At 50.7% G+C, this 25787-nt stretch overlaps 1 protein-coding gene across 1 annotated transcript in view; it reads right to left on the bottom strand.

Moving 5' to 3' along the window:
- LOC149445224 (alpha-2-macroglobulin-like protein 1) overlaps positions 1-24791 on the bottom strand; it is a 238295-nt gene extending 213504 nt beyond the window's left edge. The window contains exons 1-4 of the mRNA XM_089654069.1: positions 24727-24791; positions 14675-14858; positions 13084-13249; positions 2872-2924 (exon numbers count right to left, since the gene is read on the bottom strand). Coding sequence (XP_089510195.1) covers positions 2872-2924; positions 13084-13249; positions 14675-14858; positions 24727-24791 — 468 coding nt within the window. The remainder of the gene's footprint in view (positions 1-2871; positions 2925-13083; positions 13250-14674; positions 14859-24726) is intronic.
- Positions 24792-25787: the final 996 nt, after the last annotated feature.

Raw genomic sequence — 25787 nt, 5'->3', positions numbered from 1 at the left:
CCCGCCTCTGCCGAAACTGCTCGTCGTATCGAAGCCATGCGGTCCCACCGTAAACCCTGTTAGCCTCGCTAATGGCATCCAGATAACAAAAGAGAGCTGAGCAATGCTCAGGAGTCTTCTCCCCAATGACACTGGCCATGATCGCAAATGCCTGCATCCAATTCGCAAAGGTCCGCGGGATAAAACGAAAACGCCGCTTCTCAGCGTCCTCTCGCCTACCCTCGTCAACCCGCGACCCATCTAACGGAAAACGCTCCAGAGGCAAGAGAGTGAAAATGTCCACATACTCCCCTCTCCAAATCCGCTCTCGAACCTCCGACGGTAAGTGCGCACCCAAAGGGCCCTCAAAACATACGTATACCTCACCCTTGGCCGAGTCCGCCACGCCTACCGTCCCGGAGACCCCAGCACCCCCATCTACAACCCCGGAAACCAGAGCACCTGTTTCCGCTGTAACCACCCCTGGCGCAGAACCAGGAGGGGGAGAAACCCCCGAGCTCCGCCCGTCCCCTCCCTCCTGCTCTAGGACCCCAACACCCGGTGGCGGAAGCCACGCCGAAGCAGGCCCAGGGGCCCTACCCTCACCCTGCTCAAAACGCCGCAACAAATCTCTCAGGCCGGACATCAAATCGCCGAGACCCCCCCCTAAACCTGACGCGGAAACGCCCACATCCCTCTCCGCCGAGGCCGCGCCCCCGCCTCCCCCGAACAGGTCCCGAAGCGCAGAAGAGAATAAAATAGGGAACTCACCAGGCTGCCCAGGAGATGTCCCATCAGCCGCGCATCCCGACTCCATCGCCGCAGAGCGGCCAGCTGTCACCCCCGCATCGGGTTCAGACAGCTCGCCCTCCGATCTGTCGACCTCTTCTTGACGGTTGCATGGCCTCCCCGACCCAGGAGCCACGGGTCCCTCCGGGCCGTGCCGCAGTTGACTCCGCCTCCTGGCACTAGCCACGCCCCTCGACGTCCCTGGTCTCTGTCCCGTCACACTCTCCTCAGCACTCTGCCCAGAGCTGCCCTTCTGCTTGATCCTCTTCAGAGCCGCCACTCCATGCTGTACAGGTGGCCCGCCGACTGCAGCAGGGGACAGCTGAGCAATGCAGCGCTCCTTCTCCCACGTTGGGCTCCCTCCCTGACATGCACTTTGCCAGTGGAGGAGCCGTTACCTTCCCGTCTCTGTTGCCGTGCGGGCGGGGGGGAGGGGCTTCCTCCGTGCAAGACCCCGCCCACCGAGCTCCGCCGAAGCTGAGGATTCCTCCCGGCTCCCCCGCGAGCAGAGGCCAGAGAGTGCCTTGCCTGCGGTGCCGGAGGGTCCCGTACGGGGCTCCTGATGCGGCGCTGAGCTCTGGGGGATGGGGAGTCCGGGCTGAAGCGCTCCGGAGGCCGAGACCTCCGAGCACGTGGGCGCTCCCGCCCCTCTTCCTCCGGTGATAAGCCCGGGCCCTGTGATAAGCCTGGGTCAAGTGACAAGCCCGGGTCCTGCAAAAAGGCAGAGACCCGGCTCTGCAGCCAGTCTATTCCGCGTGAGGCTGCCGCCTCACGCAGCTGGGCCACCAGACCATCCATGACAGCCCCACTGTCTCTCAGGGAAAAGGCCCTAATAATGCTGGCGTGGGTAGGGTGGGAGGGAAGCTCACTGAAGCTCACTCACCAACGTCCAGCTCCGAATGACTGCCCCCCCACCCAGGCCACCCCACCCAAAGGTGCCAAGGAGACCACCCACGTTCTCCCTCTACCAACCAGCTCCCACCTATACATTTTCAAACCCCCTGCACTGACCTGTCATTTACGCTACGGGCATTACTTATGATGCACAATGCAGAGAGCAAACAAAATATTAGAGCTTACATCTAGAGTTTACCTGAATGGGGTGCTCACTACCTCTCAGATCCCCCTTCCCCCAGTATGTACAATTTATATCAAGGAATAAACATTCACCAACATTTCAGACTTGGTGCCTGGGACATAGTTATTCCCACCCACAGTCAACCTTTGGTCCACCCAAAAGCACAAGCACTGACCAGTATGAATCATGTGATGCCATCACCCCTACTGCAGACGTGTGTTTACACGAAACGCGTCTAGGAGGAGCCTTCGCACGCCTTGACGTCACGCCGCCGGATCAGGAGGTCCGGCGGCCTACACATGATTCATACTGGTCAGTGCTTGTGCTTTTTATGACTGCCCTCAGCAGTCTGCTGTAACTTCTCCGGTATATATGTACGTTATTGGTTTTAACTCATATAATAAACTCATTATCTACAATATCACACTATGAGCACCTTTATTCCTTATATCTGGCACTGAGCCTTACATCTCAGCACCAGTATTTCAGGCACTGCGGTAAATCCGGGGATTGAACATCTATGATCAGACCTGTAACCTTCCCATGTATCACTGAGGGATTACCAGAGGAACTTGGCACCAGGTTGTCTTCTCCCAGGACCCCAGGATGTATATGATCCAGATATGCGCAATTATATTGTGCTTCCGGTGAGTAGGCAATCTGTCAGCACCTCTACAATTGAAGATTGGATCATATTCACAGCGGTTGATACTATATGGTGGACTATATAATTCCCGTTGAGGATACTAGTGGACTTATATTAGTCACACATATTTATGTCAAAGGTTTATTTTTGTTTTAGCGCTGCACTCTGTTTTATGACCTGACTGCTTTGTTAACTTCTCCTCTATGTTGGGAACCTGACAGTGTAGCAGCTCTGCTTTTCAGTTTTGCAGTAGTTGCACAACCAGCACCTGCCTATTGGCTGATTAAATAAATACAATAGGTAGGTTTAGAAGTAGTCCTAATAACGTGCTCCGTGACTGTAAACATGTATAGCATTTTGAAATATCATATATACTTACAGTTTTATCCTGAACTTCCATGTCCTGATTTATTGATACGAGTCTGGCCTTTACTGCAAGAAGAGAAGAAAAAGTCATGTCACATTCACATACACAGTGTTCCTGAATCCGACAGTGTGAGCCCATAGGTGTCTTTACCTTTCGTCTAAAATCCTTTTAATTGTTATTTCCTATAAAATACAGATAGAATTCTGATGCACAATACAGATATTTAATTTGTTTTCTTGTACCTATCAAAAACTGGTAGACGAGTTGCATTTTTTAGCTACTTGATTCACAGTCAGAGGGAAGCAGACAGAGAAGTCTATTTTATTCTGCTGTTATGTTTTTGCATTGTTTTTAGTTTGTTTTTTATTTGGAGTGACCAGTGAGATCTGCTAGTAAAAGTGGATGAAAAGAGGACTAAACATGGGATGAAGAATGAATAGATTGTGTTACATCAGGTTAATATTATCCATTAGTATACTGATATCTAGTGTAGGTTTTGTGCCACCATAATCTCCACTAGATGCCAGCAGGCTGATTGAAAAAACAATGGATTTCCCCTGGGCTTTTTTCCTCAGAGAATAGGAGCAGAAACCCCCCCCCCCCCCGTTCTAAGTCACTCTTTGTCTCTGCCCCCTACCCACCTCTGAGCACTTTTCCTTGGTTCCACCCCCTACCCACCTCCCAGTACCAACCCTTGGTTCCACCCTCTACCCACCTCTGAGCACCGTCCCTTGGTTCTACCCCCTACCCACCTCTGAGCACCGTCCCTTGGTTCTACCCTCTACCCACCTCTGAGCACCGTCCCTTGGTTCCAGCCCCAGTCCCTTGGTTCAAACAATCCTATTCGACAGAAATCGATCATTAAAGTGGTTGTAAACCTCAGACATGAAACATGAACAAAGCATTTCCCTCTATAGTGTGCACTTGTCTCAATGCAGAGCACTAAGCGCAATTGCTGTCTGCTGCTTCGTTCCTCTGCTATCAGCATGAGTGACTTCTGACAGGTTTTCCTGACACCAAGAAATAAAAAGGTGACAGGGGAGGGACCTCCAGCAAATTGACAGCCTCAGCTCTGTTCCTGTGTGCAGGGGGGTGTGTCCCTTCCCTCCAATCAGCTCTCAGAGCTCTTGTACATTTTGTAACTGCAGCTCCCTGCCACCTTCTTTGTGCATCTCTGAAAACTCCTTTTCATCTCTGAGTTTTACAATAACAACTCATTACAGTCACATTCTTGGTTTTTCAGCTGAAGTCCTAGTACCCCATATTGTAAGGTCAGAGAATTGCACTAAAGCTGCTAGAATAAAAAAAAAAAACACACTTTTTGCTTTTGTTTGAAGAGAGGGAACCTTAAAAGCATTCTGTGCTAACCACTTCAGTTGCCTACCAAAGGTATTATTCAGGTTTTATTGCTATCCTGGGCTCTACTGGAGAGATTTCCCCTCACTTCCTGTTCTGGTGACAACAGTTTCAGCAGACAGGAAGTGGAGGAAATTCTCCAGCAACACAGAAATGAAAAATAATAGTAGATTAGGGGAAGGCTAAAAATCCTGTTAGATTTGTATGTGTGTGACTGAGGTGCTGGCTTTGACCCATCAATGAATTATGTTTGAAGAAGGTCAATCACATTCATATAGGGTATGTATAGATAGAACATGCAGCGCTAATAAAATTCTAAAATTGAAACAAGCGATCATACAATGCAATAATCAATCACTGCTTGATTATAATTAAAGAAGGATAATGAAATATGATTAGCGTCCATAGATTTGCTCTATATTGATGAATGAGTATATCCAACACAAGTGTTCTGCAGTGCACAGTACAAACTCTCAAAACAGGATGGTGAGAAAATCAGTGACTTCTGTGACCATGTTCATCCCACATGTGTAGATTGCACTAACCAGATGTGTAGAATGTAGATTGCACTAACCAGAAAGCGCAATAGTAATGCGCGTTTGAGTGTTAACCAACTCCTGGTCATCCGCCTATGGGAACTGGATCACAGCGAGGATCGTGTGGCCTGCGTCAGCTAAGCAAGTATCACACCCTCAGGGTCTCCAGGTACCAGGGGAAAGTAATCCTCTCACCAGCAGGGGGAGCTTGTTTCACCATACCTTGGTGAGGACACAGCGGACACCGGAGTGCAGTGCCGTGCGCTTCCAGGGAGTGCGCACAGGAAGTGAATACGAGGGCCATTTATAAACAGCCACCTGCTCCGGCACTGCTCCCTTCTGGCCACTTATGTACATGGGCCGGACGGGAAGTGGTTAAAGGATAGGTTCACCTTTTCGTAACATGTTACATTCATATTCAGGGTGTAATATGTTACGAACGGACTGTCCCCCCATTATTCCCCATTGTGACAGATAGTAGGGGATCTTCTCCTCCGCTAGCTGTACCAATTTAAAAATAACATGGCTGTGCGGGGCTCCGACTGCCCGGCTGCGTCACTCTTTCACATTGTTCTGTGAAAGAAATGCCCGCAGTGATAAAAGAAGAAAAGAATTAGCGCAGGGCAGGCATGACTAGGCCCAGAGTGGGAAGGAAGACGTGTAAGGGTTAATGATTGTATTAGAGTTAGCTGGGGGGATCTGGTTGGTAGAGGAGAGTGTAGGTGGGGTCTCCTGCACTTTAGGGTGGGGTGTTCTGGGGAGGGGCATCAGTTGGGAGCTAGACGTGGGAGAGAGAGCTTAGGAGAGTCAGGCACTGCCCGAGGTCAGTAGGGGGCCCCATGAGATCCCCCGGGTACCCTTTTTTGTAGGCTTTTTGATTTTGGGCAGGGACACAGGGGACCCATGATCCCTTATTGCCCGGGGGCCCCATGGGTTGTCGATGCGCCCCTGCCTCCTGCTATGCATGGCAGGGCCATGCGAGGGACAGGTGGGCCCAGCTGGGTGGGTCTGCTGCCTCCAGGGGGAGGGCCTGGCTGCAGAGCCAGGTCTCTGCTTTTCTGCAGGACCCGGGCTCATCAGAGTTAGTTGGGCGGGAGCGCCCATGTGCTGGGAGGTCTGCGCCTCCGGAGAGCTTTCCCCCGGTCTCCCCACCAGCCCCAGGGCTCGGCTCCACAATGGGAGCCCCACTCGGGACCCTCCGGCCCCCGCTGGCAGGGCGCTCTCCTGCCTCTGCTCCCAGGGAGGCCGGGAGGAATCCTTGTCTTCGGCGGAGTTCGGGGGGGGGGGGGTCACTCATGGACGAAGCCCCGCCCCCCGCCCGTACGGCAGTGAGGACGGGATGACAGCGGCTCCTCCGCTGACAAGGCACCTGTCAGGGAGGGTGCCCGGCGGGGGGAGATGTCCTGCTGCAGCTGCCGGGCTGTCTGGTGCTGCGGCCGGCCGGCCCCCTGGCAGCATGGAGCAGCGGCTCCATTAACAAAAAAAAAAAAAAATTTTCTCAGGTGCAGCGCTAGGCGGAGGGCTGGCAAGTGCCCAGGGTCGTCATGGAGCGTGGCTGGTGCTGGGCGGCCGTGGCTCCTGGGACTGGGAGGCCATCCAGTCATCGAGCGGAGGAGGACCGATCGGAGGGCGAGCTGTCGGAACCCGATCCGGGGGCGACAGCTGGCTGCTCGGCGCCGGTGGATTTTGGACGCGCGGCTGCTGGGACGTCTCCTGGGCAGCCTGGTGAGTTACCGTTTTTTTTTGGGTCTGCTCTCTTCTTTTTAGCTGCTCTCCGGGACCTGTTGGGGGGCGGGCTTCTGCGGTGTCGGAGGGCGGTGTCATCTTGTTGGGTATTGGTGCGGGGGTCTGCGATTTGCAGTGCGGCTGGGGACTTGTTGCGGCGCTTTGCACTGGGCGGTAGTGGGGGCGCTGGGCCTGCTTCTGTGTGATTCCCGCCTGCAGGTGGGGATGTTTGCGGGGGCCTAGGGCAGGATAATGGGGACGCACAGGGCCTGGTGTTTTCTTCTTCTCCGGTTTAGGGTCAGGGGTGGTTATGGCGGTGTCCGGTGCTCTGGGCTAGGCGGCCCCATCCACGGTTTTGGGTGAGGGTGCAGTGGGTGCCAGGGCCGGGCGGCTTCGCAGTGTGCGTGTGGTTCGAGGGCCCGTTGGTGCGCATTGACATTCGGATGTACGAGAGTAGATTGGGTGAGGTGCGTTTGTCGAGATCTTCACGCTCTTGATCTTGGAGCGGCAGCCTGTCGATGGGTCGAGGGTTGACGAGGGCAGGCGGGAGGACGCGGAGAAGCGGCGTTCTTTTTCGGTTTATCCCGCGTGCTTTTGTTAATTGGTTGCAGGCTTTCGCGATTGTGGCCAGTGTCATTGGGGAAATGGCCCCTGAGTATTGCTCGGCGCTTTTCTGTTCCCTTGACGCTATTAGCAAGGCTCACTGGGTTTAAGGGGGGATCGCAGGGCTACGGTGCGATGCACAGTTTCGGCAGCGTAGGGCGGTTCACCCGTCGTGGCGCTGGGACCGCAAGGTCCGTGGCCTTTGGATGCGGCTTATGACTCCGGCGAGGCCCTCTGGTCTGTTTTTGGGGTGGGCCGGTGGTTTGTTCTCCCCGGGACAATCGGCCTCAAAGCGTAAGGGTTCTGCTGGCGGTTCCATTGGGGTGCTTGTCGTTTCGGAGGGTCCGGCCGTTTTAAGCATGAATGTTCCGGGTGCGGTGGCACCCATTCTTTGTTGCGCTGTTTCAAGCGGGGTAGAGGCCTTTCCGGGGAGCGTGCGGGTATAAGGGACGACGCCAGGGAAGGTGAAAAGGATGCGACCTTTCCTAAATAGATACCCTGATCAGGCACCCGCCGTGCTGCTGGCGGCAAGGTTTGTTCGGAGGGTTTCCGCATCCTGTGTACTTTGACTTCGATTCCTCCCTTAGCGCGGAACTCACGTTCGGCCTTGCAGTATGCAGAGGTGGTTTCGGCTAAGTTGCGTAAGGAAGTGGGGTTAGACCGCATGGGCGGCCCGTTTTCTTTTTCTCCCTTGGGGGGTTGTGCCCAAAAAGGAGCCTCATGCGTTTCAGTTAATTCCTCAGTTTTCTGGGTTCGTCGGTATGGGCGCGGTGCGCTCCTGGCGTAATGGGATATTGAGTCAGCGTTTCGGCTGTTGTGGGTACATCCGGACGGTCTTCGTGTCTTGGGTTGTCGTTGGGAGGGCTCGTTTTCCGTTGTGAAGTGCCTTCCCATGGGGTGTTTTATATCCTGCGCTTTGTTCGAGAAGTTCAGTTCGTGCATGGAGAGGGTGGTGCGGGATGTCTCGGGGGTGAATGCGGTCATCCGTTATTTAGATGATTTTCTTTGTGTGGGTCCGCCAGCTTCCGGGGTATGTGCAGTTTTTGCTGGCCACTTTGCAACGCATTGCACAACGTTTCGTTATTCCGCTAGCGTTGGACAAGACGGAGGGCCCGGCTTCGGTGATTACTTTCCTGGGCATTGTTTGGATTCGGGAGCTGTGGAGTGCCGGCTGCCTGAACACAAGCTGTTGGCCTTACAAGTTGAGATTCGTGGGGTGCTGGGCAAGCGTAAGTTTCAGCTGCGGGCCTGGCAGTCGTTGTTGGGCAAAGCTTACCTTCGCTTACCGTATACTGCCGATGGGTTGGGTGTTCTGCCGCCGATTGGCGACGGCGGGGGTACCTCCCCTTTTACATTTTATTCGCTTGACTTGGGAGCAGCGGGCGGACTTGCAGATTTGGCTCACCTTTTTGGATTCCTTCAACAGGCGAGCTCTGTGGATGTCTGGCCCTGGGAGCCATTTTCACCTGGATTTGTTCCCAGATGCGGCGGCTTCTGTGGGATATGGGGCCTTTGCCGGGGTCGGTGGAGTGCGGCTCCGTGGCCTGCTTCCTGGTGGGAGGCGGGGGGGTTTTTCTTCGTATCTTGGTGCTGTTGGTATTCTTTCCGGTGGTGCTGGCGGTTGCAGTGTGGGGGGAGCATTTTCGGAAGTAAGGGTTCATTTTCGGTGTAACATTTTGGGGGTGGTCTCAGCTTCCGGTGGTTGGCCTGCTTTGCCATTTCGTGTGGCGTTGCCTGCAGCTGACCATTTTTCTTCATGCTGTGCGTCTCCCTGGGGTTGAGCACATTCTGGCTGTTGCTTTGTCTCATTTCAGTGGGACACATTCCGAGGGTTGGCGCTGGGGGAGGAGCGCCACGGGGTTCCTTGTCCCGACTGGCTGTGGGATTTTGCCTTGGGGTCGTTGCAGGCATCCGGTAGTCGGTGAGTGAGGCGACATGGTCTGCATACTCGACTTAAATGGTGTGGGACCCATCATTGGTATGGTGCGCCCGGAAACATTCCAGTTAACCAAGGTTTAACTGGAAGGTGGTGGTGCTGCACTGCGGATGGTATGGTTGTCTCCGAGCTGGTTGGTTGCGGCTGGAGGCCTAGTGGAATATGGTTGTCCGCAGGTGCATTTTAACTGGCGGGAGTGGTGGACCTGCTGCAGCGGGTCAATATTGTTCCGTGGGGGCCTGAGGTGGGTTTCGCGGTGTTGTAATTTTGGCACGGAAATTAGAGCGGGGGGTGTCGGCTGCTGCGTTGGATTGCCGGTTGGCTGGTTTGGCCTTCTTAAGTTGCGGGGGTGTCGGGGTTTTCACAAAAGCCTTTTTGGGTTCGACAGGCCCTTCGGGGTTCCCGTAGGGCTCATCGCTGAAGGGATTCACGGCGTCCGGTGTCCGTTGAGTTGTTAGGGTCTTGGTTTGTGCACCTGCAGTCTGTGTGTCTTTCGGCTTCGAGGTGTTTGTTTTGGGCGGCCTTTGCGGTGGTCTTTTTGGGGCATTGCGTTTTGGTGAGATTGGTAGTCCGTCTAAATCAGTTATTGGGGGGTTATTGGGGGATGAGGTCGTGTGCCGGGTTTACTGGGGTGGAGGTGCTCATCCATCGGTCTAGGACGGACCAATTGGGGCGTGGTGCATGGGTGCGGTTCTTTGCTCTTCCAGCATCTCATGTGTGCCCGGTGGGTGCGGTGCCAGATTTTCTATCCCATCGTCCGGTGGGGCAGGGGTCCTTTTTTTCCAGCGCGCTGAGGGGTCCTCTCATTTTACTTTCACTTTGTGTCAGTTTTCTGACGGTGTTTAAAGGCGGCTGGTTGGATGCGTCCTTGTGTGCTTCGCATTCGCTTTGGATGGGGGCTGCTACAGAAGCTGCTGGGTGGGGTTTGTTGGATATGGGTCACACTATTGGTAGGTGGGATTCACGGAGATTTCGACTGTGCGTTCGTCTGCATCTGTTGGGGGACTAATGGGGTCTCGTGTTCTGTTGTCCTGGCCTGGGGGGAGTGTCTGTCCTGTCTGGGTGATTTATTGTCCTGGGGGTATTGCTTGTCCTTTTCTTTCAGAGGAGCGGTGTGGCCTGGTGGGGATCCTGGGTCACTCCTATGTGTTCTTGGGGGGCCCGGTGGGATGATGTTCGGCCTACTGGTAGGCAGCTGGGGTTGGCTAGGCAGGAAGCTTCTGTCAGCTGGATGGGTGTGCCGGTTATGTTGTGGGGTCGTGTGCTGCATGAGGGGCAGCGTTTGACTCGATGGGATGGCCCACTGGATGTCCTAATGCTTCCTGCGGGTGGCAACGATCTGAAGGTCGACAAGGAGGTGGGGCGCTTCTTTATCCGTAATGGGGGGCTGGTGGTTTGGCATTTGGAGCTGGAGGTGGATAGTTGGAGGTATGGAGTGCTGGGGTACATCTGGAGGCGGTTGGATCGGATTTATGGTCTCTGGGTCTACAGGACGGAGTTCGGAGGGGTTTGTTTGTGGTGTGGCACGCATGGGTAAGGGCTCACCCAGCGTGCTGTGGCGTGGTTGGTCTTTGGAGGCGGTTCTTATCTTGGAGGTACAAAATGGTTTGGGACCCATCGTTGGTATGGTGTGCCCGGGAACATTCCAGTTAACCGAGGTTTAACTGGAAGGTGGTGGTGCTGCACTGCGGACGGTATGGTTGTCTCCGAGCTGGTTGGTTGCGGCTGGAGGCCTAGTGGAATATGGTTGTCCGCAGGTGCATTTCGGATCGTTTTGGGGGTGCCTTCAAAGACCAACAACAACTCTTTATGTTTTCTGTTATAAGGAATGGTTGATGTGTTTAAACTTGATTGGTTAATAAAAGGCCGTGTTGGTCATTTTACTCCAAAATTGGTGTTGTGTTTTCTGTAAGTATAGTAAGTAAAGGGGATTGGTATGGAAGGGTAATGGTGGTGTAGTGGGGTCTGGATGAAACTATCTCGGGTGCACTAGTCATGAGAAAACTACAAACCCCAGCAGACTTTGCGGCTGTCGGCTTGTAGTTCTAATGGTATTTGCGTTGTGAGCGCCGTAGTAGTTCATTGAGTCTTCCTGTCAGTAAGTATCGGTTTCCCCGTACGAAGAAGCAGACACATTGACAGGTCCGCAGGAGACCTGCATGGCATCAACGATTTGCTGATCACTGGCTCCCAAAACAAAAACTAATCAATGCACATTTTTTTACCTGCAAAAAAATGTGCATTTATTATTTTTTTGCTGAAAGGTGAACTTATCCTTTAAACTACTGTATGCGTCAAGCTAAAAACGTTTAACCACTTGAAGACAAGGCCTTTCCTTACAATTTTTGTTTACATGCAAAGACCGTTATTTTTTGCTAGAAAATTACTTAGAACCCCAAACATTATATATATTTTTTGTTAAAGCAGAGGCAGTATTTTTTTTTTGTCACACGGTATTTGCACAGCAGTTTTTCAAACTCTTTTATGGCAAAAAATACACTTTAATGAATTTTAATGCACAAAAACACAATATAATACCCAATTGTTTAGTAAAATATAAAAGATGATGTTACACAGAGTAAATTGATACCAAACATGTCAGGCTCTAAAATTACGCATGCCTATGGAACAGCAACAAACTACGTACATTATATTATCCACAGGCAACACTTGAAAAGCTTTTACAGGTTGCCACTTCAGATTTAGACAGGAGGTCTGGTGCTAGAATGATTGCTCTTGATCTGAAGTTCATGGTGATACCTCACATGTGTTGTGTGATCGCTGTTTACATATGCGTGCAGTACCGACACATGCGTTCTCCTTTTTGTGCGAGCACGGGGAACAGGGGTGCTTTAAAAAAAAATTCTATTTTGTTATTTATTTTTTATTTTTGCACTGTAGCTTTTTTTTTTATCAACTTTATTGCTATCACATGGGATGAGATACATTCCTTGTGATAGTATGGGCAGTGACAGGTGCTCTTTACTGAGAGATCTTGGATCTATTAGACCTTAGATCTCAACTCTGTCCTTAAAAGCATTGGATCATACCAAGAACAGTTTGATCCAATGTTTTTCCCAAACGCATTGGATCATACCAAGAACGGTTTGATCCAATGTTTTTCCCAAACTAGTAATGGTTTGTTTTAGTGATGCACTGATATATTACCTCTGAAAATGATCAGTTTTGCTGATAAAAAAAGGTGATGTTTGACTTCAATGCAAAATCGCATTCCATTGACTCCATTGGAAAATTGTGTCCCACTGACGTCAATGCAAAAATGACCCCTATTGACTTCAAGGCAAAATCGAGTCCCATTTACTTCAATGCAAAATCGCATCCCATTGACTTCAATGCAAAAACGCCTCTATTTAAGTTCTTTTTAATTTTATATAGATTTAATTTTATTTCCTGTCCAATTTTTATGTGTTACTTTCAACAAAAGTTATTTTACGTTACTGGATTGTAATTTTTTAATTCACATTTATTTAAATTCATGATATTAAATAAAAAGTCAAATACAATGCAATTATATGTAAAAAAAAATATACTTTTTAAAAACTGTCCATTTAGGTTTGGGTTTTCGACCAAGTGCTTCCTGAATTTTCAGTTTCTGTCCAGAATTTTCATTTCAGTGCACCACTAGTTTGTTTACAACCAACAAAACCGGAAGTGACTAAATAATCATTGTTTCTGCTTTCTTAGACCATAGAGATGATTGGAAATGTTCCAGTCCTCGATCATCTGTATGGTAAGCTGGCGGAGCCGTCAACTGCAGTCCCAGGCTCCCCAGTGAGACAGGAGAGCCCGGGAAGGTGGAGGAAGGCTGCTGGGGGGGGGGGGTCCTCCAGCCACTTGTCAAAGCAATCCAGCAGCTATTTAGTGGCTAGGATTGCTTTTACAAAAAACAGCACTATCGACTGAAAAAATTATGCCAGGGTGATGCCTGCAGCTGTGGCCATCATCCCAGTAGTCCAGAGACATACCCATCAAGTAGTTACATTTATATTCCTCAAAGCATAAGTAGGTGTGGACCAGGCAAGCTTTCTCTGTGTTGTTAAAACTCACTTGTCTGTCCCGGTTTATAGATAGTTTTATCTGTTTGGATGAACGTTTTAACGTTTTTCATGCGCAAAGTCAGAGGTTTGCTGACAAACTGAACCTTGTCCCCTCCAGCCTCCATTCCCTGGACCTCAATATGAACCTTCTCCGTGTCCTTAGAGGGCTCAGGAACCTGGAAAATGACAGAAATATTATTTATTATTTTTAGACTATTTATTATATTTATTGCTGTTAAGTGTATTTAAAAATATAGGCAACAAAAGTTTGTTTTTTTAACATCATTTTAGCCCTTTATTAACCACTAGTGAAATTTTCAGGCTTGGTTCACACCTGTGGGGGTGGAAGCCGCTGTGGGACTCACACTTCATCCCGTGGCTGTAAACACCCGCACACAAAACGCGGGACTAGCGGGCGGGTGCCATTAATCCTAATGCCACGGCGCCTGTACTGGAAATCAGGCCAGCACTGGGAACCGCACCTTCCCTTTCTTGAAAGGTGAAGGGACCTTTTCCCTGCGTTTTGCGAGGCACAGCAGCCTATTCAAATGAAACGCAGTCCGCGCAACACGCAAAGGTGTGAACAGACCAAAGCACTAATAAACAAAAAGACAAAAATGTAATGTCATGCAGCTTACCGAGCCATAAATGTGCTGGCTGCATCGAGTGCGACCACCCACATTCTGCGTGGGGACAGTCCTCTTCCCCACATGTGCTAAAATGAGTTGCTTGTCCCTATAACGGGTATCCAGCAACCTTGTGAATGTGTAGTATACGCTCACTACACCTTTTGCTGTGCTTTCCACATACGTAATATCAGAGGCATCCCTAGGGTTGGTGTCACCCGGTGCGGTAACACTTGGTGACACCCCCTCTGACGATCCACGCAGAATGGATCGGATCTGCGGATTGAACATAATGGATTGGACTCTGATTCATTATGCTCAATCCGCAGATCCGATCCATTCTGCGTGGATCGTCGGCTTTCTTTACAACTTACCTTTTGTTGGAGCGGGTCCGGTGTCACCCCGTATAGGTTGCATGCCGAAGATCCCCGCAGGATGGATCGGATCTGCGGATTGGGGAGCATAATGGATTGGACTCTGATCCATTATGCTCAATCCACATGGATCGTTGGCATGCAACCTATACGGGGTGACACCAGACCAGGGGCAGACTGACAACTCATGGGGCCCCCGGGCAATAGGGGATCATGGGGCCCCTGTGTCCTTGCCCAAACTCAAAAAAGCCTATGAAAAAGGTACCAGGGGCATCTCATGGGGCAGTGCCCGAGTTTCCAAATGGTCAGTCCGCCCCTGCACCAGACCCGCTCCAAGAAAAGGTAAGTTGTAAAGAAAGCCGACGATCGGATCCATAATGCGGGGATCGTCGGCTTGCTTTACAACGTACCTTTTCGTGGAGCGGGTCCGGTGTCACCCCGTGCAGTCGGTGTCACCTGGTGCGGGCTGCACCCCCCACACCTGCCTCGGGATGCCACTGCATAATATTGAACAGTACCGTACTAAGAGGATCTCTCTCATAGCTTTACTATCTCTCATTTCTTCTCATCTCTACTCATTTGGAGCACCACTGACTCATACCTGGAAGGACTGGCAGTGCCAGGCCTGCATGTTTGGCTGCACTGTGTGCAGAGTTTTGGTTCCAGCCGAGGTTTCTAGATTCACTGACAGGCGGGAGTAGCCTCTGAGGTCACCAGAAGTGTGGATACAAAACTTCTCCTCGGATGGATAGTAGAGGTCAGGTGAAACAAAAACGCCAAAGATTCTAAAAGCGGAAAAAAGAAAAGAAACATCTAGAACCACAAAACGCACCCAGTTTCTATTATTACATTGCAGTTTTTTAAAGTGATTATAAAGCCTAAACATTGTTTATCTTAACCCCTTCACGCCTAAGGGTAAAACAAATCTAAATGCCTAAGCACAATTTTGCAACTTTGACATGTGTTAGTAAAACCGTACATATCACCACAACTACTTTGTACATCCAGGTGAATTATACCTCGTTTTTTTCAGGACAAATTGGGCTTTCATTTGGTGGTAAATGGTAATGGATTTCTCCTGATTTTTTTTTTTACTATCAAAGGAAAACTGGCCCAAAATAGTAAAAAATAAATCATTTTTTTTATTTAGCTGTGTGTTTCTTGTTACTACTATAACTTACCTCCAACAAACAATCCAAAATAAATTCTCCAGCTCTTGGCGATCCCAGCGATACCATCTATGTGTATGTTATTTGTTGTTTGTACCCGTAGTACAGCCCAGAAACAATAGTGCGCATTTTGTTTTTGTCTTTTTTTTTTTTTTACCTAAAACACACTGACATTGACACTAACTGACACTGATACCAATTTTTTTTAAATCCTGACCTTTTGACCTTGACCTTTGACCCTGACCTTGACCCAAACACTAACCCTGGCACTGAACTAGATCAAACCTTGATCTAGGTATTTTTTCTTTATTTTTTCTTTGATTTATTAATATTTATTTTTTTATTTATCTTTTTTTTTTCACAAACATTTTTTTTCTCTCTATGCCAGGAGTTAGAGAGACACAATTTATCTCTCTTCTCCATTCATAGAGAGAGAAAAAAAACAAGGGGGCCGGGCTGCACAGTGACTGATCACTGTGATAGCCAATCAGAAGCTATCACAGCGATCATGTGACCCGAAATCGGGAGTCCCAAGTCCCAATCGTTAGAACGGGACCTGGGGCTCTCAGTGACACTGCGGTGTTTGTGCTGGGTGCGCGCACTACGGCGCGTTCCCAGCACAAAGACAGGTACACAAATATGCGGCGCCTTGGAAAAAAGCCCAGTTCCGTGAGGCCGTATATTTGTGTGACGTCGGTGTCGAGGGGTTAATGCATTATTTGTATTGAGGTAAATAATGTTTAAGTAGTAGTACCCCCCCCCCCTTTTTATTTACCTGAGCCCTCATTCAATCCAGCGCTGTGTCCATCTGCAGCTTCTCCCTTCCCTCACTTCCTGGTCTCACAGGCTTTGCTCAGCCAGTAGGAGCCATTGACTCCTGCTGCTGTAAATCAAAGCCGTTGAAGAGGGAGCAGGGGGGGGGAAGGGGTGGCTTGGCTGAGTCCTGATGTCTGTGTCTATAGATGCAGGCATCCAGGCTAGGGTTGAACCCCCATGAGTGCCCCTAGAGCAAGCTGCGTCCTATGGGTGCACTCACAGAAGTAGAGGAGCATGAAGCACCGGAAGGGGACCCCAGAAGAGGGGGATCGGGGATAGAAGGCTTGACAGAACAATAGTAAACACTTGAACATATACATACCTGACTTTTATAGGAAAGAAAGAAAAAAAAAAAAAGCACTAAAATCACCTGTTTTTTCCGTATGCCATATTTTCTAAGTAAGCGATTGAGAACAAATGATTGCCTTTATTGTAAGACACAGATGTGATTGTGACCAGTAAAATGTTGATATTCTTCTCATCCATATGGGGACAGCGATATATTTGCTCATTACATATGCAGGCCCGGTTTCTGCACATTTGGGGGGATTTCATAAATCCCTACTGACACTTTTCTGGTGCTATGGCCCCTTAACTGGCCTGTGCCAGATTAAAAAATCCCTGCCAGTAGCTTCACCGATATATGTAGCAGATTAAGGTACTTCTGGATAGCATAACATCTACAATGTGGTGCTATTAATGTACCAAATTAAAAAATAAAGTTTGTAGATAATGTAGCTGGAGGTAATTAAGACCTACTCTAAATTGGTGTACAGAGACAGGCAGAGTGCCTGCCCCTGTACACAGTGTAGCAGAGTGGCATATTTGCTTCTGCAACCCCCTCCCTATCACTGGTTATTAAGGACCTGATAGGAAACTAGGGTCTCATCTTCCCTTTCAGGTGCCACCCATCAAAGCGTCACTGGTTGTTAAGGACACTGTCGGTTTCACAGCCAACAGCCTTCTAGCAGCCAGTGATGCCTGGAGCCTGATGGGAAACCAGAGACACTAGTTTGCAATCAGGTCCACTCCCCTTGTGAGGTCAGCTCTCCCCTTGTAATTGACAGCAGGTGGATTTTATAGCCAATAGCAGGCTATCAAATGGGTAAAGATCCACCCACTGCCTGCTGTCAATCACAAAGGGAGTGGACCTGATGGGGAACTAGTGTATGTGAATCCCTATCACACACCATCGCTCAGATCCAAAACACACAGTCAGCGCAGTGGCAGGGAGAAAGTGCATGGACACTCCGACCTCACTGCCCCTCCACATCTACAACAGGTAAATGAATTTGTTGCCAAAACCAACATTTGTCTTGTGGAGGTATGTCGGCATTCTAAAGCATGGAAAATCTAAGAGAAGTGCTCAATCCCTATATCCCAATCAGACAAACTGCAGGGCCCTGAAGCATGACTCCAAGCTTCTGCCAGCTTGCTTCCAATAACATATAAGTAATACATAGTCCCCATCATGGCAAGTTCCAATGAACACTATGAATTCCTTTGATTGACTTTACAGGTAAGAATAAGCAGAACTGGTAGTTTTGGCTTTATTTCAATCTCAGCAGAAATTGGGACATTTTGGTGAAATTTCACCATTTGGTGAAATTTATTGTACTCAGTGGGGAATGTGATAGTTTGGTGATCATTAGGATTACCCTGAAATGTAAATGGATTCTAAAGGTTGCAAAATCTTCTTTTATTTATCCTGGTACCCAAAAAGCTCAACCTAGTTTTATCCATAATCCTAGTCTCAACCCTAAGGGTTCAAGTAATGCCCGTAGCGTAAATGACAGGAAAGAAGTAGCGCAGGGCAGGCATGACTAGGCCTAGAGTGGGTAAGGAAGGCTAGAAAGGGTTAAGTCAGTGCAGGGGTTTGAAAAATGTATAGGTGGGAGCTGGGTGGTAGAGGGAGAACGTGGGTGGTCTCCTTGGCACCTTTGGGTGGGGTGTCCTGGGTGGGGGGCGGTCAGTCGGAGCTGGACGTTGGTGAGTGAGCTTCTCTGAGCTTCCCTCCCACCCTAACTACGCCAGCAGTATTAGGGCCTTTTTCCCTGAGAGACGGTGGGGCTGTCATGGATGGTCTGGTGGCCCAGCTGCGTGAGGCGGCAGCCTCACGAGGAATAGACTGGCTGCAGAGCCGGGTCTCTGCCTTTCTGCAGGACCCGTGCTTGTCACTTGACCCGGGCTTATCACAGGGCCCGGGCTTATCACCAGAGGAAGAGGGGCGGGAGCGCCCACGTGCTCGGAGGTCTCGGCCTCCGGTGCGCTTCAGCCCGGACTCCCCATCCCCCAGAGCTCAGCGCCGCATCAGGAGCCCCGCACGGGACCCTCCGGCCCCGCAGGCAAGGCACTCTCTGGCCTCTGTTTGCGGGGGAGCCGGGAGGAATCCTCAGCTTCGGCGGAGCTCGGTGGGCGGGGTTTCGCACGGAGGAAGCCCCTCCCCCCCGCCCGCACGGCAACGGAGACGGGACGGTAACGGCTCCTCCACTGGCAAAGTGCATGTCAGGGAGGGAGCCCAACGTGGGAGACGGAGCGCTGCGGCTGCCGGGCTGTCCCCTGCAGGAGTCGGTGGGCCACCTGTACAGCATGGAGCGGCGGCTCTGAAGAGGAGCAAGCAGAAGGGCAGCTCTGGGCAGAGTGCTGAAGAGAGTGTGACAAGACGGAGACCAGGGACGTCGAGGGGCGTGGCTGGTGCCAGGAGGCGGAGTCAACTGCGGCATGGCCCGGAGGGACCCGTGGCTCCTGGGACGGGGAGGCCATGCAGCCGTCAGGAAGAGGTCGAAAGATCGGAGGGCGAGCTGTCTGAACCCGATGCGGGGGTGACAGCTGGCTGCTCTGCGTCAATGGAGTCGGGACGCGCGGCTGATGGGACATCTCCTGGGCAGCCTGGTGAGTTCCCTGTTTTATTCTCTTCTGCACTTCGGGACCTGTTGGGGGGTGGCGGGGGCGCGGCCTCGGCGGTGAGGGATGTAGGCGTTCCCGCGTCAGGTTTAAGGGGGGGTCTCGGCGATTTGATGTCCGGCCTGAGGGATTTGTTGCGGCGCTTTGAGCAGGGTGAGGGTAGGGCCCCTTGGCCTGCTTTGGCGTGGCTTCCGCCGCCAGGTGGGGAAGGGTTCGGGGTCCTAGAGCAGGGGGGGGGGGGGAGGAGCTCGGGGGTTTCTGGTTCTGCGCCAGGGTTGGTTACAGCGGAAACAGGTGCTCTGGTTTCCGGGGTTGTAGATGGGGGTGCTGGGGTCTCCGGGTCGGTAGGCGTAGCGGACTCGGCCAAGGGCGAGGTATACGTATGTTTTGAGGGTCCTTTGGGTGCGCACTTACCGTCGGAGGTTCGAGAGCGGATTTGGAGAGGGGAGTATGTGGACATTTTCACGCTCTTGCCTTTGGAGCGTTTTCCGTTAGATGGGTCGCGGGTTGACGAGGGTAGGCGAGAGGACGCTGAGAAGCGGCGTTTTCGTTTTATCCCGCGGACATTTGCGAATTGGATGCAGGCATTTGCGATCATGGCCAGTGTCATTGGGGAGAAGACTCCTGAGCATTGCTCAGCTCTCTTTTGTTATCTGGATGCCATTAGCGAGGCTCACAGGGTTTACGGTGGGACCGCATGGCTTTGATACGACGAGCAGTTTCGGCAGAGGCGGGCTGTTCGCCCTTTGTTGCGTTGGGACCATAAGGACATTGGCCTTTGGATGCGCCTCATGACTCCCGTGCGGGCTCCCGGTCCGTTTTTTCAGGGTGGGGTCGGTGGTTCATTCTCCCCAGGACAATCGGCCTCAAAGCGTAGGGGTGTATGTTGGCAGTTCCAAGAGGGCGCGTGTCGTTTCGGGGGGTCCTGCTGTTTTAAACATGAGTGTTCCGGTTGCGGCGGATCCCATCCTTTGTCGCGCTGTTTCAAGCGGGGCAGAGGCCTGCCCGGAGAGCTTGCGAGTAAGAGGGACAACTCCGGTGAAAGTGGAAAGGATGCGGCCTTTCCTAAATAGATATCCGGATCGAGCAGCCGCCGGGCTGCTGTTGGCCGGTTTTTCGGAGGGTTTTCGTATTCCGTGTAGTTTGACTTCGATCCCCCCTTTAGCTCGTAACTTACGGTCGGCGGTGCAGCATGCTGAGGTGGTTTCGGCGAAGTTGAGTAAGGAAGTGGGGTTGGGACGTATGGGCGGGCCGTTTTCTTGCGCTCCGTTTGCAGATCTGGTGGTTTCCCCCTTGGGGGTGGTGCCCAAGAAGGAGCCGAATTTGTTCAGGTTGATTCACCACCTGTCTTTCCCCAAAGGGGGGTCGGTTAATGACGCCATCGATCCGCAGTCCTGTTCGGTGTCTTACACATCGTTTGATGCGGCAGTTTTCTGGGTTCGTCGTTATGGGCGCGGTTCGCTTATGGCAAAATCGGATATTGAGTCCGCATTTCGCTTGTTGCCGGTACATCCGGATAGTTTTCGTTTTCTGGGATGCCATTGGCAGGGCTCGTTTTACGTTGATAAGTGCCTTCCAATGGGGTGTTCGATTTCTTGCGCATTGTTTGAGCGGTTCAGTTCGTTCTTGGAGTGGGTGGTGCGGGATGTCTCCGGGATAAATTCGGTCATCCATTATTTGGATGATTTTCTTTGCGTGGGTCCGCCCGCTTCCAGGGTATGCGCGGTTTTGTTGGCTACGTTGCAACACGTTGCTGAACGTTTCGGGATTGCATTGGCTTTGGACAAGACTGAGGGCCCGGCTTCGGTGATGACTTTTCTGGGCATCGTTTTGGACTCGGATGCCATGGAGTGCCGGCTGCCAGGGGACAAATTGTTGGCCCTACAAGGGGAAATTCGTGGGGTGCTGGGCAAGCGGAAAATTCAGCTACGGGCCTTGCAGTCGTTGCTGGGTAAGTTGAACTTCGCTTGTCGCATCCTGCCGATGGGGCGAGTATTTTGCCGCCGGCTGGCGGCGGCGACGGCGGGAATTACTTCCCCTTTGCATTTTATTCGTTTAACTAGGGAACATCGGAAGACTTGCGGATTTGGCATACCTTTTTGGATGACTTTAATGGACGGGCGCTGTGGATGTCTGGACCAGTCAGTAATTTTGACTTAGAATTGTTCACGGATGCGGCGGCTTCCGGGGGATATGGGGCCTTTTTTAGGGGGCGGTGGAGTGCGGCTCCTTGGCCTTCTTCTTGGGCTGCGGCAGGTTTCCTTAGTAACCTGGTGCTGTTGGAACTTTTTCCGGTGGTATTGGCGGTTGAGGTTTGGGGTGAATATTTTCGGAATCAGAAGGTTCGTTTTCATTGCGACAACTTGGGGGTGGTTCAGGTCATCAACCGGGTCTCGGCTTCCTCGCAACCTGTGGTTGGCTTGCTTCGCCATTTAGTGTTGCGTTGCCTGCAGCTGAACGTTTTTCTCTATGCTGTGCATCTCCCTGGGGTTGATAATATCTTGGCTGACGCTTTGTCTCGTTTTCAGTGGGACAAATTCCGAGAGTTGGCGCCGGCGGCGGAGCGACACGGGGTTCCCTGTCCCGACTGGCTGTGGGAGATTGCCTTGGGGTCGTTGCAGGTTGGATCCGGAGGTCGGTGAGTGAGGCGACATGGTCTGCATACTCGAAGGTCTGGCGGGAGTGGCTGGCCTTGTTACATCAGGTCGAGATAGATCCGTGGGGGCCGGAGGTAGGGGTGGCTGTTTTGTATTATTTGGCAAGGAACTTGGAACGGGGGGTGTCGGCTGCTGCAGTGGATCGGTGGTTGGCTGGCTTGGCCTTCCTCTTTAAGCTTCAAGGGTGTCGGGACTTCACAAAAGAATTTTGGGTACGACAGGCTCTTCGAGGTTACTGTAGGGCTTGTCGCAGTAAGGATTCTCGTCGTCCGGTGTCCTTTGAATTGTTAGGATCGTTGTTTGAGCATCTGCACTTTGTTTGCTTTTCAGACTTTGAGGTGTGCTTATTTCGGGCGGCCTTTGCGGTGGCTTTCTTTGGGGCATTGCGTATTGGGGAGCTCGTCAGTCCATCCAAATCCGTTCTTGGGGGATTATTGGGGGATGATGTCAGGGTCTCCAGTGACTGGGTGGAGGTGTTCGTCCGTCGGTCCAAGACGGACCAATTGGGTCGTGGTGCGCGGGTGCGGTTTTTTGCCCTTCCAACATCATTGGTGTGCCCGGTGCGGGCGGTTTGTGACTTTTTGTCCCGTCGTCCGGTGGGGCGTGGCTCTTTTTTGATGCATGAAGATGGGTCCCCGTTAACTCGTTTTCAATTTGTGTTGGTTTTTCGACGCTGTTTGAAGGTTGTGGGTTTGGATGCATCTTTGTATGCTTCTCACTCGTTTCAGATTGGGGCGGCTACTGAGGCCGCCCGGTGGGGTCTGTCGGATGCGGCGGTAAAACGGATTGGTAGATGGGATTCCCAGAGGTTTCGCTTGTACATTCGTCCGCATCTGTTTGGTTGATTAAGGTTGGATCCCGGGTTGTGGTCCCTGGGTTGGGGGGGAGTTTGTCCTGTCTCTGTGCCGTTTTTTTGTTCTGGTGGTAGTTCTTGTTCTTTTATTTCAGATGGAGCGGTGCGCCTGGTGTGGATCCTGGGGCACTCCTACGTTTTTTGGGGGGCCAGGCGGGCGGATGTGAGGCCTAATGGGCGGCAGTTGGGATTGTCTAGACAGGAGGCTTGCGTGCGCTGGATAGGTGTGCCGGGGATGTTGTGGGGTTGTGTGGTGCCTGAAGTTCGGCGTTTTGCCAGTCTGGATAGGCCACCGGATGTTCTGGTATTGCATGCGGGGGGTAATGATTTGGGAGTTCGGTCCATGCGGGAGTTGGTGAGGGACGTAAAGATGGACTTTCTGCTATTGCGGAGGGATTATCCGGACATGGTGTTGGTATGGTCAGATATGGTAGTCCGAGCCTCTTGGCGTTTGGCGCGGTCGGTGGAGCGGCTCAATAAAGCGCGGATAAAGGTCAACAAGGAGGTGGGGCGCTTTTTCATTCGGAATGGAGGGTTGGTGGTCCGGCATTTGGAGTTGGAGGTAGATACCTGGCGGTATCTGCGGAATGATGGGGTACATCTTAATGCAGTAGGGACGGATTTGTGGTCTCTGGGTTTACAGGATGGTGTGCAGAGAGCAGTCCGTTTGTGGTGGGGCACGCATGGGTAAGGGCTTACCCAGCGTGTTGTGGCGGTTTGTTGGTCTTTGGAGGCGGGTATTATCTTGAAGGTACAGAGAATGGTGTGGGACCCATCGGTGGTATGGTGTGCCCGGGGAACATTCCAGTTAACCAAGGTTTAACTGGAATGTGGTGGTGCTGCACTGCGGACGGTAAGGTTGTCTTCGAGCTGGGTGGTTGCGGCTGGAGGCCTGGTGGTATATGGGGTCCGCAGGTGCATTTCAGATGATTGGTGGATGGGGCCTTCGAAGACCAACAACAAATTGGTATGTTTTCTGTTATAAGGAATGGTTTGGTGTTTAAATCGTGTGGTTAATAAAAGGCCATGTTGGCCATTTACTCCAAATCGGTGTCATGTTTTTAAGTAAGAGTTATAGGTAAGGATCTGGATGAACCGATCTCTGGTGCACTAGTCATGTACACTGCAGCTGATAAACTCACGTTCAGGAGCTTTTCTGCGTTTTTTTTTTCAGCAGCCCCTGAACTCTCCCTAATGTTTTCCTATGTGTCCATGTACACTATGTCTTTTACAGTCGTTTACAGGCAGTTGAGTTTACAGTCGTTTTTTTGAACGCACCAAACCTGCATTCAGGAGTAGATTTTATCAGCGTTTCAAACACCAAACGTTTGCGTTTAGAAGCGTTTTTTAACTGTTCCATATGCAAATGCTGTCCAGAGCCTTTTTTCATCATCAGAAATGCATGCAAAGCGTTTTCCATGTATTCAAATGGACCCGGTACACCAGCGCAGTCAGTTCCAGGTTTTGTGTGAAGGAAAAAATGGTAGAACGTGCCGCATTATGCTCACGATGGGGTCCATAGTGAATACAACCAGAAAAGACAGGTAATCTCAACACATACTGCTCACTCTGCTTCTGCTCTCTCTATTTCTCTCAAAATGTCTGAAATAGTAAATTTTTTACTGTTTTTCAGTGCATTCTGGGCATTTGGGAGGGTCTCCTGAGGTTATCTTTAAAAAAAACGGTCCTAAATGCAAACGTGCATAAACGTGGCTAAACAGATGTTATCCAGCAGTCAGTTTCCATAGTTAAGAAGTGTTTTCCAAACGTCCCGTGTACATGAGCCCTAATGCTAACAATAACCTTTTTTAAATAAAATAAAGCCATGTGATCACTGATACGATGAGCACATGGTTTGTTTATTAACAAATCCTTGTCACATACATTTTTACCGCTGCTCATCCCCCAGGAAGATCCACCCTGTTTCTTTTAGTGGCCATTGTCACCCTGACAAAGTGATGAAAAATCTAAACATTCACAGTTGTCACTGGAAGTGAAGGGGATCTTTCTAATGGGAACATCTGTTCTAATGACTACTAAGAGGGGATCACTCCTTACTTAGGAGAGATTGTGTCACTTCTTATTGTGTCTCCATGTCAGGATGTGAAGGTAAGTCTCCCAAATGGGACAAAAACTGGTGGGGGTTCTCACCAATCCCTTTGCTATCTAAATTAAAACAAAAAAAAAAGAAAAAAAAAACATTTTAAGCTTAAGATACACTCTAATTTATTGGAATTGGTTTACAAATACTCACGGCTTCTTGTCACTCTGAGCCAGTGTCCCCTTCAGGGAGAGAAGAAGGTACAGTGCCCAAATCATTGTGCCCAGTCCTGATAGAAATACAGAAAGATATGGGGAAGAATTAATATAAATTTTCAAAATTAACTTACAGTAGACAGTTATAAAATATTTAAATATAGAAGCAAATCTAAAATTTAACAAACATAGACTGCAGGTGAATCTTCCGGGTACACACGTTTTAAATTGGTACTAAATGCTGACGGTTATTTATATCTTCATACATTCTATGCATGAAGGCAAAAAACTTTCAGTGTGCAGCAACCCCCTCAGCCCCCCCTCCACATCCAATACTTACCCGAGTCCGATCTCAATCCAGCGATGTGCATGAGAGCAAAGCAGTAACCTGACTGAGCCAATCCAGGCTCTGGATAGATACCGACCAGGGGCGGACTGACCATTTGGAAACTCGGGCACTGCCCGAGGGCCCAGGGTTGGTAGGGGGCCCCATGAGATGCCCCTGGTACCTTTTTCATAGGCATTTTTGAGTTTGGGCAAGGACACAGGGGCCCCATGATCCCCTATTGCCCGGGGGCCCCATGAGTTGTCAGTCCGCCCCTGATACCGACTTTAAAGTCAGGATCCACCCAGATGCCCGGATAGACAGCTAACTCAACCAGGGCCTAAGCCAGCCACTCCCATCCCCTCTTCAGCCCAGCGCTCCAGTAAGTGCTGGAGAGGCAGAACAGAGAGCTGGAGACTGACATTCACCATTCTCTGCTCAGAGTGGAGGGGAGAACTGAGCAATCAGCAGTGTTTGATCACTCAGTACTCAGTCTTGATCTCTCAGTACTCTGGTGGGGAACAGATGCAACAATGCTGCATCAACCTAGGTGAATTTTTTTGTTAACCTATACTATAATATTCGTTGTCATTTTCTGTTCTGTTGACCATGGTAACCAGGACATATTGAGAAAGTGAATCTACCCAGTGGGGACACAGACAGCAATAAACCCCCCCCAAAAAGACATATCCAAGAGGAATCTGGAATTTAAAAGGATTTGCTCAATAAAACAG

The sequence above is a fragment of the Staurois parvus genome, unplaced genomic scaffold (assembly GCF_062004578.1).
Source record: "Staurois parvus isolate SC_StPar_1 unplaced genomic scaffold, SC_StPar_1.0 ptg000737l, whole genome shotgun sequence".
Taxonomy (NCBI): Eukaryota; Metazoa; Chordata; class Amphibia; order Anura; family Ranidae; genus Staurois; species Staurois parvus.
Note: the sequence above shows the minus strand (reverse complement) of the source record. Positions and strands in the feature narration are given on the sequence as shown.